Source organism: Aphidius gifuensis, linkage group LG3 (assembly GCF_014905175.1).
Source record: "Aphidius gifuensis isolate YNYX2018 linkage group LG3, ASM1490517v1, whole genome shotgun sequence".
Taxonomy (NCBI): domain Eukaryota; kingdom Metazoa; phylum Arthropoda; class Insecta; order Hymenoptera; family Braconidae; genus Aphidius; species Aphidius gifuensis.
Window position 1 is genome coordinate 510,232 of NC_057790.1, and position 12,902 is coordinate 523,133.

The following is a 12,902-nucleotide window of genomic DNA, read 5'->3' on the forward strand; positions in this document are numbered from 1 at the left end:
GGGCTGAGTGCATTGTCGATCTGCATACTCTACAATAAGAGGCGATGGAATCTAGACTAAAAAAGGGGTATACAAAAAAGTTCCATACAAAAAAGGCAAATATTTAATTCAATACAACGATTCACAATATATTTCATACGCTTTTTTCAAAAATTATTATTTATTTATTTATTTAAAATCATTATTACGTATTCATATTTATTTTGTTGATTTTTCTGGATTTTTTTATATCACCATTTTTCAAATTTTATTGGTGCAATTATTATTTAAAACATTTACATATACAATAGCCGAATCATCAGTTTGGCTGTATTGATTTTCCATTCTGAATAATATCATCATTCCCCTTTGTATGTACAATGACCAGGAATCATTGGAAATACCAGCAGACGAGTATATTGATTAACTTTCAAAAACACAAAAATTCTTTTTATAAATTTAATTAAAAAAAAAAAAAACGTTTTATTTCATTTAAATTGAATTAAAGCACCAGCATGTTTATTAAATTCCACTGAAATTTCAACAAATTTATTATTTTTTTAATTATAAAAGTATAAAGTTTTAAATATTTTTATTATTTTCGACTGAGATGAAAAATAACTTGCCAATTAAAATTTAGTTTAGACATAGAATAGGGAAAAAATATATAAAGTTTATGTATCTGGTAATGTCAGGTTGATGTGATATATTTTGCCTCAGGTTTAGTTTCATATTTTAGATAACTCCCTTATATGTTTATATACGAAACATTTTGATCCCTCAATTCCCTTCATTTGCAGGGTCACGTCTCTCCTGGATTACCCTTAGTTTTTGATCCATTTATTTTTTAATTTTTTATTGTTGATAAAAAATTTATAAATATATTTAAATATTATTCTCTTTGTTGACAAAGAGATTAATAATTTTTAAATAAATTAATGAAATTATTTTCAAATCGAAATTTTAAATTTTTCGAAATCGAAATTTTTCATTTTTCGAAATCGAAATTTTACATTTTTCGAAATTGAAAATAAACTTTTATTATTAATTATATTTAAAAAATTTTAATTATGTATTTAAAAAATGTAAAAAACACTGATTTACATTTAAAAAAAAATATTAATTTAATATTTAAATAAACATTTCTAATATGTATTTGAAAAAAAAAAAATTATTTTTTCATTTTCTGGTAATTTTTAAGTTAAAAATAAAAAATATATTTTCTAATTTTTATTATTATTTATTTAAAGAAAATAAAAACAAATAATTAAAATTTTCATTTATTTATTTTCAATATAAATTCCTAACTTTTTTTTTTTTTTTTTTATTGACCCATTTGAGTTTATTAAATTTTTATTTTTCCTTCGAAAAAAAAAGCTTAATAAATTGATTGAAAATGTTGACACAATATAAAAACTATTCATTATTATTTTTAAATACTGAATTATCATGTAAATCTTTATATTTATGAAAATTTTCAATGCAATCAATAATTGATGTAAATTTATCATCATATTTTTTTTCAATTGTTAATTCAAGACTAGCATATAGTGCTTCTAATTGTTGACTTGGCCAATCTTCAGTATAATTAACAACTCTATCAAGTATATTTTGTATTTGTGATTCATTTATATTTTCCAATGAATTTAAATTACCACTAAAATTGCCAGTGACACGTTGTCTCTTTGATGTCACACCCTCACCTGATTCACTGTGTTCGCGTTTTCCATTAATTCCTACAATTCATTATAATTTTATCATCGAAAAAATTATTTTCAAAAGCACAAACAACAATTCTCTTTTATCTATACACAAAAATATAATATTTACTTGTATCAGTCGTTGACACTGATGAATTAACAACACTCAATTTTGTTCTCAGCCTTGTTCTTCTTGTAACTGGTGCATCAACTTTTTCAACTTCTTTATGCTGTTTTTGTTGTTCATTTTTATTTTTTCTCGGTGCCATTACTTGAATAAAATCAACTGAATAAACAAATAATAAATTAGTTAAAATAAAAAACAATAAATTAATTTTAAATTCAAAGCAAAATATTAAACCATAAGATGATCTGTTTGATATATTATCTGGTTTATTATTCAAATGGCTATTTTTACAAAATAGCTGTTGAAAATATGACAATCTTTCAGTTGCATTTGGTGATGATACTTCATAAATTTCACCCTGATGTTCATCAAACAATTCAATGAGCTAAAAAATAAATAAAAATCAGCATATAATTTTTTTTTTAAAGAAATAAAATATAAATTTAGTTGACAAACTTCTTGAGGTATATTATCAATGTCGCATTTGATTGTGGTCAAAAGAAGCATATGAACAGATCGATCAAGACCCTTCATGAGTGATGTAAATACAGCACGTGCTGCAACCCCAACTAAATCCCACCATGCAAGTATATCAGGTACGTAAAGTAACGATGGTAATGTATGTCTCGCCGTTTTAACTTTCTAAAAAAAAAAATGATAAATAAATTATTACAATGATAATAATAATAAATAAAAAAGAAAAACGAACAAAGGAAAATATAAAAAAGAAATAGAATATAAAATAGGGGAAAAGTAATAATAATAATAATAAAATTGAATTTAAAAAAAGAAAGAAATATCTGCAATTGACATGCCTGGATAATTGTTTCCTCTGCAGCCCTTCCTGTCTCTTCAAAAAGAGTCGTCACGTCCAACACATGACAAGGAAGATGTTCCAAATTGTGAAGTAATGCTGGAGCTAAATGACGGGTATGACAATCATCATCACCGTACAATAAAATACGAGGACAGTTTGACGATCTTGATGACAATTCATTGATCCTTTTGAATAAAAAGACAATTCATTTTTGCGGTCAATTAAATCATTTATATAATAGCACTTTTTGTTATTTAAAAATTCATTGTTAATGAATTATTGAATAACAATATTGAATTTAAAAATGTATATATATTTTTTTTATACAAGATAAAGATTTTATTTGAATTGAGCTTTTTGAATTTTTTTTTTTTTTGTATTATTTGAGTTTGTTTGTGTGGGGAATAACAAGTAGCCATTGAAATTATTTATATATTCAAAATTAATTAGATGCAGGTAAAAGCTACGTGACTTTGCTTAGATTATTTTTTTATTTTTAAGTTTGATAGTTGGTGTGGTAACTGGTCAGCATGTGTCACCTTTTAAATACAAAGTTTGGGAACTGAGGATGTGAAAAAAAAAAAATTGAGGATGTAGCTGAGAAAAAGAATTTTAAATTGAATTTTTTTTCTGATGGGCCTGAATTCAGACTCTATTTTTTCTTGGCTAAATCTACTCTGATGTCAAGGGTACATGGAATTGGCGGAATAGAAAAATCCGCGGAAAACCGCGAGCTTAAATTTGCATATTGCCTTTTTGTTTTTTAATTTGTAAAAGATAAATATTTTGCTATTGATAAATTAAATAATAATAATTATGGTAGATTTTAAGTATAAATATTTACGAGTTTTCAGTATTGAGCATTCCTTCTGGACAAATACCCTGTAATCTCGTCAAAATTGAGAACAAACGATCTTGTAATAATGGATAAACTTTTGTTGATAAACTTTTGACTGGAATGATTGTTACTCTGTGAGATGCTGGAACAATATTTTCTTGTGCTTTTATAAAATCTTGTTTTTCAATCTGTAATAAATTTAAATTTTTATTTAAATTAAATAAATTTAAATGAAAATTAATTTTGTTATTAAAATAATTATCTTTTCAATTTAAATTAATTGAATTATAACATAATTTTATTTTTTGAATTAAAAGCTATACCTTTAATGCTCTTTCATTGATATGATATTTATTTTTCGACGTATATATTTGAGGATAATGTCTTCTAACACAACACATTACAGATTCAGCACAAAGTGCTTGCAAATCACTACCACCATATCCAACTGTTTTTGCTGCTAAATATGCTAAAAATTTTTGAGGTGGTTTTTGTTTCCAACTTCTCACATGAACCTGTACAATTAAAAATCAGTAAAAAATATAATAATAAAATTAATTTAAAAATATATCGAAAAATAAAATTATTTTTATCTAAAAAAAAATATATACGTCAATTATTTTTTTCCACGAAACTGAAGTACATTTACATAACTTTTTTTATAAAAAGACCAAAGTAAAATACTATTGAGTCTTCGTAAAAGCTCAACAAGACGTAATATCACAAGAGCCACTCAAAGAAAATCTTAAAAAGTCAAATTTCCTTGAAATGTCTTGAAAATAAGTATCAAAAATAAATACTTTTGTCTCAATTGCTACTCAAGAAATAAGTGAAATTTGCAAAAGAAAAATAAAAAATAATTATCCCATAAGAAAACATGAATAAATACACATTCAAGTGTTTGAAAAAATAAATTATAGTATTCTCCAATTATAACGAGGATGATGATTCAATTTAAATCATTTATATATATTTTTTTTTTTTTGAAAAAGTATATAAACTCAATGATAATAATTATGTAAAAAGAAAATGAAAAAAAATATATAATGATGACAATTCTTCAAGATGATGAAAAGAATTTTAATTGAAATTCATGTCTTTGAAATAGGATTAAATATTTTATCACGACGACATAAAAATATCCCATCCAATTATTCATCAATAATATTATCAAGAAGATAAAAAATAAAAATAATAATGAAAAAACTTACAGAAAGAATATCTTTTCTAGCAGCATAACAAGGCAGTGGAAAATAAAGTTCACGATCAAAACGACCTGGTCTACGTAGAGCTGGATCAATAGCATCAAGTCTATTTGTCGCACCAATGACAATAATTTCTGAATTATTATCAAGACCATCCATCAGTGCAAGTAATGTTGATACAATACTAGCATGAACAAAATCTTGACGACTTGTACGTACTGGTGCTAATCCATCAACTTCATCAAAAAATATTATACAAGGTTTTGTTTGTTGTGCTGTTTGAAATATTCTTTGTAATTTTTTTTCACTTTCACCAACGTATTTACTCAAACAATCTGATCCTTTTCTTGATATAAATGATACTTTTCTTTCTGAATTACTGCATTCAACAGCAAGTGCACTTGCAACGAGAGTTTTTCCAGTTCCTAAATTATCATTCAAATATAAATTAATTGTAGATTTTTTTTAAATTTAATGTACTTTACCAGGTGGACCGTAAAATAAAAGTCCTCTAGGTGGTCGCAAATTAAATTTCGCATAAACTTCACCATACATTAATGGAAAAAGCACCATTTCTTTGACAATTTTAATATGATTTTCCAATCCCCCAATACAAGAAAAATCCTTTAAACCCGACATAATAATCTACTAGTTTTTTTATTTATTTAAACTAATATTTTATATAAAAAAAAAAAAAAATTAACTCGAAATTTTTTAAAGCCAAATTTATATAATAAATAAAAAAATAAATATGGTGATTATTTTTACTAATGAAATTTCATGTTTCGTTTTAAAAAAAAAAATATAAAACAATTGATTAAAAAAAAATAATTGATAAATAATTTAAAACTATATTCAAGGAATTGATGAAAAATTTTAATTCATTTATTTTCAGCAAGTGTGTTTTAATATTTAAAATAAATAAGGCAGTGGTATAAATTTAATGGTAAATTATATTGTAAAATGTTCAATGTCATTATTATCATCCAGGCTTGATTAAAAAAAATTAAATTGTTTAACAATAATAATAAACAAGCACTGAATATTAAAATTAAATTAATCTATAAAAAAAAAAAAGCTATATTGGCTTAAAATAGATCATTCAAATTACAAATTTCGAATTGAATCATGACAGTGGTTGTGTTATCCCTGGAAGCCCATTAACTGGCTTTTACAATTATTCATTAAAAACATATTAATAATTCTAATTAATAAATAAATTCACAAGTCTTTTTTATTATTTTTTTAATTAATTTATCTAAACTTCATCTGGTTTTTTTGTCAATGGTTTTTATCAACCAGAGATTTAGCTTCCATTGTCCCATTTTTTTTTGTCTAAATTGTTTAGTGGAATGTCGCTTTGAGCGATTGCCATTAGTTAAATAATATAATTATAAATAAAATACGTAAATATAATTAAAGGCAGTGAGTTTAATATTTATTATTTGAAATAATAAATCAATCACCAACAAATTGTTAGATTATACTCTTATTTGACAATTATTAATATTCATTTAAGCAGCTTTTAATATCCTCCATTTTTTTTAATGTAAAAAACATATATTTTGTTTCATTTGCATTATTTTTTTCATCAAGATTTAATATATACTTTCAATTGATATTTATTAATTAATTGTTGGCTTAAATAATTCTATGAATCTTAGGCAATATTTCGTATATTATGGGACTTTGGTCAGCAAAAAAAAATCATATTTTTTTAACTAATTAATTACATGTAAATTATTTTATTTTAAACACAAGTTTATTTTAATTTATTTATCTAAAAATTGTTTTTTTTTTTTTTTTTTTTTTACTTTTAATAATTCTTTTTAGTAAACGAAAAAAACGACAAATTTATGTTTTTTTTTTATTTATGATTGAAATCGAATTAAGTACAACTTTATTGATAAAAAAAAGTTTAAAATAATTATTTTTTAAACACACGGAATTGTAATTAAATTAAAACACAAATGGATTTGATACTATATACAACAGTTAAATGAAAAATGATCATTTATGGTAAATTAAATTATTGAGTTGTTAAAAAAATATACAAACTGATTAGCTGTGGCAGTTGTTTTTTTTTTTGTTGAGTTATTTAAAAAGAGAAATAAAAAAATTTAATTAAGGAAAAAAATTAAAAACTATTTAAAAGGTACATGTTACGTGTTTCTTAGGCGACAGGAGATTGAATCTCTGATAGAATCGAAGTATCCTCTTCCTCGAATCTCTGTAGTTCTTTGAGCAAATCCTAGAAAAAAAAAAATAGAAATAAATTATTTATCAGTGCTAAAAAAATCTACTTGATTTCCAGGTGAAAAAAAATATTTTTAATGTACAAAAAAATAGATGAAATCAATAAAAATAAATTAAAAAATATAAAATAATAATAATCTTTACCTTTGGCAGTGTTTTTCTGTCGAAAGTTTGTTCATATTTAGCAACACATCGGCTAAGCTGTACATAAATATCGCAGAGTACATCAACAGATGAATTCATAGTAACATCAACAGCATGTTTCCATAAATTATCAAGTTCAACTTCATCAATAATAACAACATTATCATTTGATACAACATTACCATTTGATAATTTATTACTACTAGTATCAACATCAACAGAAATCATTAATTCATCACAACTTTCACGTCTTGATGATGTATTTGAATTAACATTATCAATTTTTTTAATATTTATTTCAGAATTTATTATTTTATCAACAGAATTACTACAATTCAATGGTTTATCAGTGCTATTATCAATTTTTGTATCAATAATAGTTGTATCAATATTTTCATTGATTGATTTATCATCATTAGCTACTTCAATTTTATCTACAATCATTTGATCATCTTTTATTGTACTCGTGTCATTTATTGTTTCATTATCTGATATTTCTGAATGATCAATGATTGGTGTTGCATCACCATTTACAACATCACAGCTTGCATCAAATTCTTGACATTTATCAGAATCAATACGTCCACTATTGCTAGATGTCAACGATTTTTCTGATAATGATTTTTCAACAATTTCATTGACATTATCATCGAATAATATTTTCTTTTTTTTAGTTATTTTTTTAACATAACCACGTGCCCATGCTGGTATTTTTCTTTTACGTGAACTTGGTAATCTTTTACCATTCATGACAACAGAACCACTTGGTAATGGACTATCCTTTTTATTATTCATTGATTTATCATCATCATTTTCAGCTTTCATTTTATCACCGGCGTCTTCATCATCGTTGTCATTGTTATTATTAACAACTACGTTACGATTTTTTGATATTTCACGACATTTATCCTCAAAATCCGAGTCCAGCTCTGCTTTTATAAGGGCGTATGCATTATCACGAAGTGAACAAGCACGATGACGGATTAATTTATCTGCTGGATCTCTGTTAATTCAAAAAACAAACAAATATTTATCAAGCTAATTCAAACAAGTTTTATTTTAATTATTTACTTTTTATTTTTTTTTAATAATAATAACATGGATAAGTAAACAAACTACATGATGGTCAACAATCGAGCTATTGAAAACCAGCGAAACTACTTTTTAAACAATAATAATATCAACAAATGGAATTAATTTTTAACACATAATACGGTTAATTTGTATTTTTTTTTTTATTAAAAAAATTAAAAATAATAATAGCTAGGCTATTTATCCGTATGAAAAATTATTGTTAATTTTTGAAATTTATAAATGAAAATTTATTGTGAAACTCACTGATTTTTATGAATTATTTATGAGAAAAAAAAATTATTATTTATTGATTCATCTAGTATTTTATTGTCACGAAATATTTTCAATAATTTATTTTAAAAGGATTAGTAATCGCAATACATAGTTATGAATAATTCAAAAATTAAAAGCAAATTATCTTTTTTTTTTCAAATTGAAATTATGGATAATCCGTATTACGTGTAAATATTAATTCCGAATAATAAAATTGCAAATAAAATATAAAAATAAAAAATAAAAGGCATCGGAGTAACAGGAGAGACTACCTCTTCAATATTCCAAGGGAGGGCCTATCGCGCAAGCTGAAGTGAAAACACACAACGTAATTGTCAATAAAAAATTTTTAATTTATTATTAAATTAATAATAAATAAATTTAAGAATAAAGATGAATAATTTATTAAAATATATTCTCATCACTTAAACTTTCGATTATAAAGGTTTTTTTGCTTTTTTTTTTCTTAATTTATTAGTTGTTTAACTGATTGACTTACCGATCAGGATTATATTCGAGGGCATTTCTACAAATGAGATCAATGTCATCAAGAAAATCACGAGCACATAAATAACAATGCATGTCAATTTTAGTCATCATTGTTTCAAGATCCATTGGCTGTTTAATAATTGTATTATAATCTGGCACTTCTTCAGTATCAACTGGCTTTGTAAACATAAAAAATCTGTAAAATAAAAATTAACAAAATAATAATAAAACATGTTATTAAATGTAAATAAAAAAAATAAAAAAATATCAAACTTACTGTCTATTTCTTGCTAATTTGGCACATATTTCTCTTAAAAATATTCTCAATTCTCTCAATGATATTTCTTCTTTGTCTCTTAATTTTTTAACTTCTTCAACAGTTAATTTTTTAGGTGATGGATCAGGTGCAAGTGGTAGCTCTTCAAGTGGTTGTACTTTATCATCTTTAATAAGTGGTGAACTTAAACTTTGTATCATAAATATTGGTTTAAAAAATTCTAATCTTTGTTGTATATTTGGATTTTTCATTGTATAAACTTCACCACGTAATTCATTAAATAAATTTTTAACTTTTGGTGCAAGTTCATTGTATGCAACATCACTTGTTGCAAGTACAAGTATTGGTAAGCATGGATCAAGTGCTGCAATTCTACACATAAATACAGCTTTAACTGTTTCAGGAACAAGTGGCCACCATTGATCAATTGAACGTATGTAAATTATTGATGGTACATTTCTTGATGCTTCATTAAATACTTGAACACAAGTTTCTTCTGGTGATCTAGCACTTTCAGCAAATAATGTACTAACATCAAGTGTTTGTACTGGTACATGTTCCATTTTATATAATAATGCTTGTGCAAGTCTTGAGCCTTGACGATGTGATAGCTCATCACCAGTTACAAGCATTCTTGGTCTATGTATACCTTTAGCAACTTTAATTTTAGCAAGTGATGGTTTAATACCCTGTGGAAATATTGCTTTAACAGCACAAACAAGATCATCCAATGCTTGTCCCAATAATGGCAATAAAAATGGCTGTAATTTTCTACTAACACTTGGTGCTATTCTATGACTTGATGGTACTAATATTGTACTTGCTTCCATAAAATCTTTTTTTTTAACTTCAACTCTTTCTGGATCTAGTAATAATCTATTTGTTGTTAAATATATTTGTGGATAAGTTCTACGTAAACCTTGTAGCACAGCTTCAGTACATAATGCACGTAAATCAGAACCACAATAACCAGTTGTTTTTTCAGCTAATGTTTCTAATAATTCATCACTTGGTGCTGTTATCCATTTATTAACATGAATTTTTAATATTTCAAGTCTTTCTTTCATTGCTGGTAAAGGAAAAAATAATTCTCTATCAAATCTACCTGGTCTACGTAATGCTGGATCAATAGCATCAATTCTATTTGTTGCACCAATAACAATAACTTCACCACGATCACTTAAACCATCCATAAGTGCTAGTAGAGTTGATACAATACTTGCATGTATTTGATCTTGTTTTGTACTACGTACTGGTGCTAAACCATCAATTTCATCAAAAAATATTATTGATGGTTTCATTTGTTGTGCCTGTTCAAATAACAAACGTAATTGACGCTCTGATTCACCAACCCATTTTGATAAACAATCAGCACCTTTACGCATGAAAAATGATACTTTTTTAGTACCTTGTGAACATTCATTTGCTAATGCACGTGCAATTAATGTTTTACCAGTACCAGGTGGTCCATGAAATAGCACACCTTTTGGTGGTGTTATATGAAATCTATCAAATACATGAGGATACATCATTGGAAATACAACCATTTCTTTTAAACAATCAATATGTGATTCTAAACCACCAACATCATTAAAACGTATATTTGTATCAACAGTTAATGGACATATATCTGCTTTTTTATCTGTTGTACAACTACCACCACCACCACCTTGTGGTATTGTTGTTTGACGTGTTTTTTTATTTTTTTTTTTATCATAACGTTGTGGTTCTGAATCACTTGAATCACTTGAACTTGTACTTTTACTTCTATGTTTACGACGTCTCATTGAATTTGTTAATACACTACGAAATACACGTATTGGTCTTGGCTCATTGCTCGATTGAAATCTATCAACAATTGGCTTTTTTTGACGTAAACTATATTTTGTACGACGTTTTGGTATATCTGATGATTCAGATAAATCACTTTCTTCTGTTAATTTTTTATTATTACTACTACGTTCAATTTGACGTTGTGATTTACGTCGAGTACGTTTTATACGTGAATACATGTCTTCAAAGCCACCACCTCCACCACCTTCACCTTCACCATCATCATCATCTGAATTTTCATTTTTATTATCTTCTTGTTTATTATCATCATCATCATCAACATTACTGTCATCATCACCATCTTGATTATTTATTTTTTGATTTTTTAATTTAACTGGTTTATCAAGCATACCACTGTATCTTGTTACAGGTCCTTCACGTAAACGATTTGGACTGTCTGATTTACGTGCACGTAACTCTTTACTATTATCATCATTTTGTGATGCTTCTGATTTACTACGTGTTTTTATTTCTTTTAATTCTTTATCTGGTTGTGAACTATTATTACTATTACGTCTTTGCTGCTGTTGTGGTTGTTGTTGCTGTGGTTCTAGTTGTGGTGGTTGTTCCTGACAATCATGTATTTCACGTTTATCTTTGGTTTCTTTATCTGTACTACGTTCATCATGATCAGTACGATCACGTAATTCACGTACAGCAATACTATCATGATCACGTATATGACGATTTGTTTTATTGTTTGGTGGATGATTTTCACGTGAACGTAATGGCATACGTTCACGTAAATTTTTTGTTGGACGTTCTGGTGGATCATCAACTTCTTTATCTGATGATGATGCATGTTGTTGAAACATTGGATATCCTTTTAATGTTTGTGTTCCTTAAATAAAAAAAAAAAACAAATTAACATTTTATTTATTTACAAAATAATTAAAAATTAATTTATAATATACCCAAAATCCAACTAGTATTTAAATTATCATAAGTTTGCATTCTATTTCTTGTGCTTCTTCTAACACCTGGACGTAATGGTCGACGACTTGATCTTCCACTTAATCTACGATTACGTGGACTAAAAATATCTTCATCTGAATCCATTGACTCCATTTCAGCATTATCATCAGACATTCTAACAATTTACAACAAAAATCATTTTAATTTCAAACAATTTTACAACAAACAAATTCACACATACACACACAATAATTTACAGTAGCAAAAATTATAACAATTGTTTCATTATTGCTATTGTTGTTGTTGTAGTAACAACAATACAATTATTGTTTAAAAAATATAAATAAAAGAATTCAAGTGATTTTTCAATCAAACAAATTACCTAGACAATAATCATCTCCTTCAGTATGGATAATGACAAACTTCTGCGCGTGGGCTGTAAATCGATTGATAGGCGTTGTTGTTATCAATGATTATAATCTGACAGTTAAAAAATAACAACAAATTAATTATTAACAAATTTACAATGTATATTTTAATTACTTGTCATAGATTCATGTAACAATTGTTTGATTTGTAATTTTCATTTTGCAACACTTACCAACACATCACACAAATACACATTGACAAAATATATTTATATGTTGAAACTAGATTCAGTTTTATTAACAATTATAAAATATTTTTAGATATCAAAATTAATGTTTTATTATAACTGCATTGTGTTTAATTTAATTATATAATTTTATATGTTTTTTGTTGAATTTTTTTAGTCAATATAACAAAAACAATATACACAAACTTTTTTTTCTTTTATCATCCAGGTTTTCTCTCCTCTCTTTTTTTAATTTTTTTTTTTCAGAGAGTGAACATGCAATTCTTGTACCACTTTCTCTCTCTTTTTTTTTCCAATGCTTTTTTTCTCCCCTTCAAATTTAACCTAACCTTATGTTATTTTTTACAATTGGCTCACTG

At 25.6% G+C, this 12,902-nt stretch overlaps 2 protein-coding genes across 4 annotated transcripts; both read right to left on the minus strand.

The window, feature by feature from the left end:
* Positions 1–1,286: 1,286 nt before the first annotated feature.
* LOC122851229 (ATPase family AAA domain-containing protein 2-like) lies at positions 1,287–5,502 on the minus strand. Its single transcript, XM_044150325.1, has 9 exons — positions 5,152–5,502; positions 4,673–5,091; positions 3,785–3,976; positions 3,468–3,649; positions 2,622–2,808; positions 2,263–2,448; positions 2,041–2,191; positions 1,810–1,965; positions 1,287–1,715 (listed from the first exon to the last, which is right to left on the minus strand). The coding sequence occupies exons 1-9, from the start codon at positions 5,303–5,305 to the stop codon at positions 1,396–1,398; spliced, it is 1,947 nt and encodes a 648-aa protein (XP_044006260.1). The 5' UTR covers positions 5,306–5,502; the 3' UTR covers positions 1,287–1,395.
* Positions 5,503–5,516: 14 nt separating this feature from the next.
* On the minus strand, positions 5,517–12,884 carry LOC122851230 (ATPase family AAA domain-containing protein 2-like). Of its 3 annotated transcripts, none has more exons than XM_044150327.1 (8): positions 12,529–12,884; positions 12,310–12,363; positions 11,927–12,102; positions 9,180–11,853; positions 8,913–9,098; positions 8,686–8,721; positions 7,067–8,069; positions 5,602–6,917 (listed from the first exon to the last, which is right to left on the minus strand). In XM_044150327.1, exons 3-8 carry the CDS (start codon positions 12,099–12,101, stop codon positions 6,840–6,842), a joined length of 4,152 nt encoding a protein of 1,383 aa, XP_044006262.1. In that variant the 5' UTR covers position 12,102; positions 12,310–12,363; positions 12,529–12,884; the 3' UTR covers positions 5,602–6,839. The 3 variants fall into 3 exon arrangements, with proteins under 3 accessions (XP_044006263.1, XP_044006262.1, XP_044006261.1); XM_044150326.1 differs by having other exon boundaries at positions 12,310–12,407; XM_044150328.1 differs by lacking the exon at positions 8,686–8,721 and having other exon boundaries at positions 5,517–6,917; positions 12,310–12,407; positions 12,529–12,883.
* Between the last annotated feature and the right edge of the window lie 18 nt (positions 12,885–12,902).

Coding starts and splice junctions, on each gene's coding strand:
- LOC122851229 (XM_044150325.1), bottom strand. CDS start 5,305: ATGTCGGGTTTAAAGGATTTTTCTTGTATTGGGGGATTGGAAAATCAT. Junction 1,966..2,040: donor ATCAAACAGATCATCTTATG/GTTTAATATTTT, acceptor TTGTTTATTCAG/TTGATTTTATTCAAGTAATG. Junction 1,716..1,809: donor AGTGTCAACGACTGATACAA/GTAAATATTATA, acceptor AATGAATTGTAG/GAATTAATGGAAAACGCGAA.
- LOC122851230 (XM_044150327.1), bottom strand. CDS start 12,101: ATGTCTGATGATAATGCTGAAATGGAGTCAATGGATTCAGATGAAGAT. Junction 11,854..11,926: donor AAATACTAGTTGGATTTTGG/GTATATTATAAA, acceptor TTTTTATTTAAG/GAACACAAACATTAAAAGGA. Junction 9,099..9,179: donor AAATTAGCAAGAAATAGACA/GTAAGTTTGATA, acceptor TTTATTTTACAG/ATTTTTTATGTTTACAAAGC.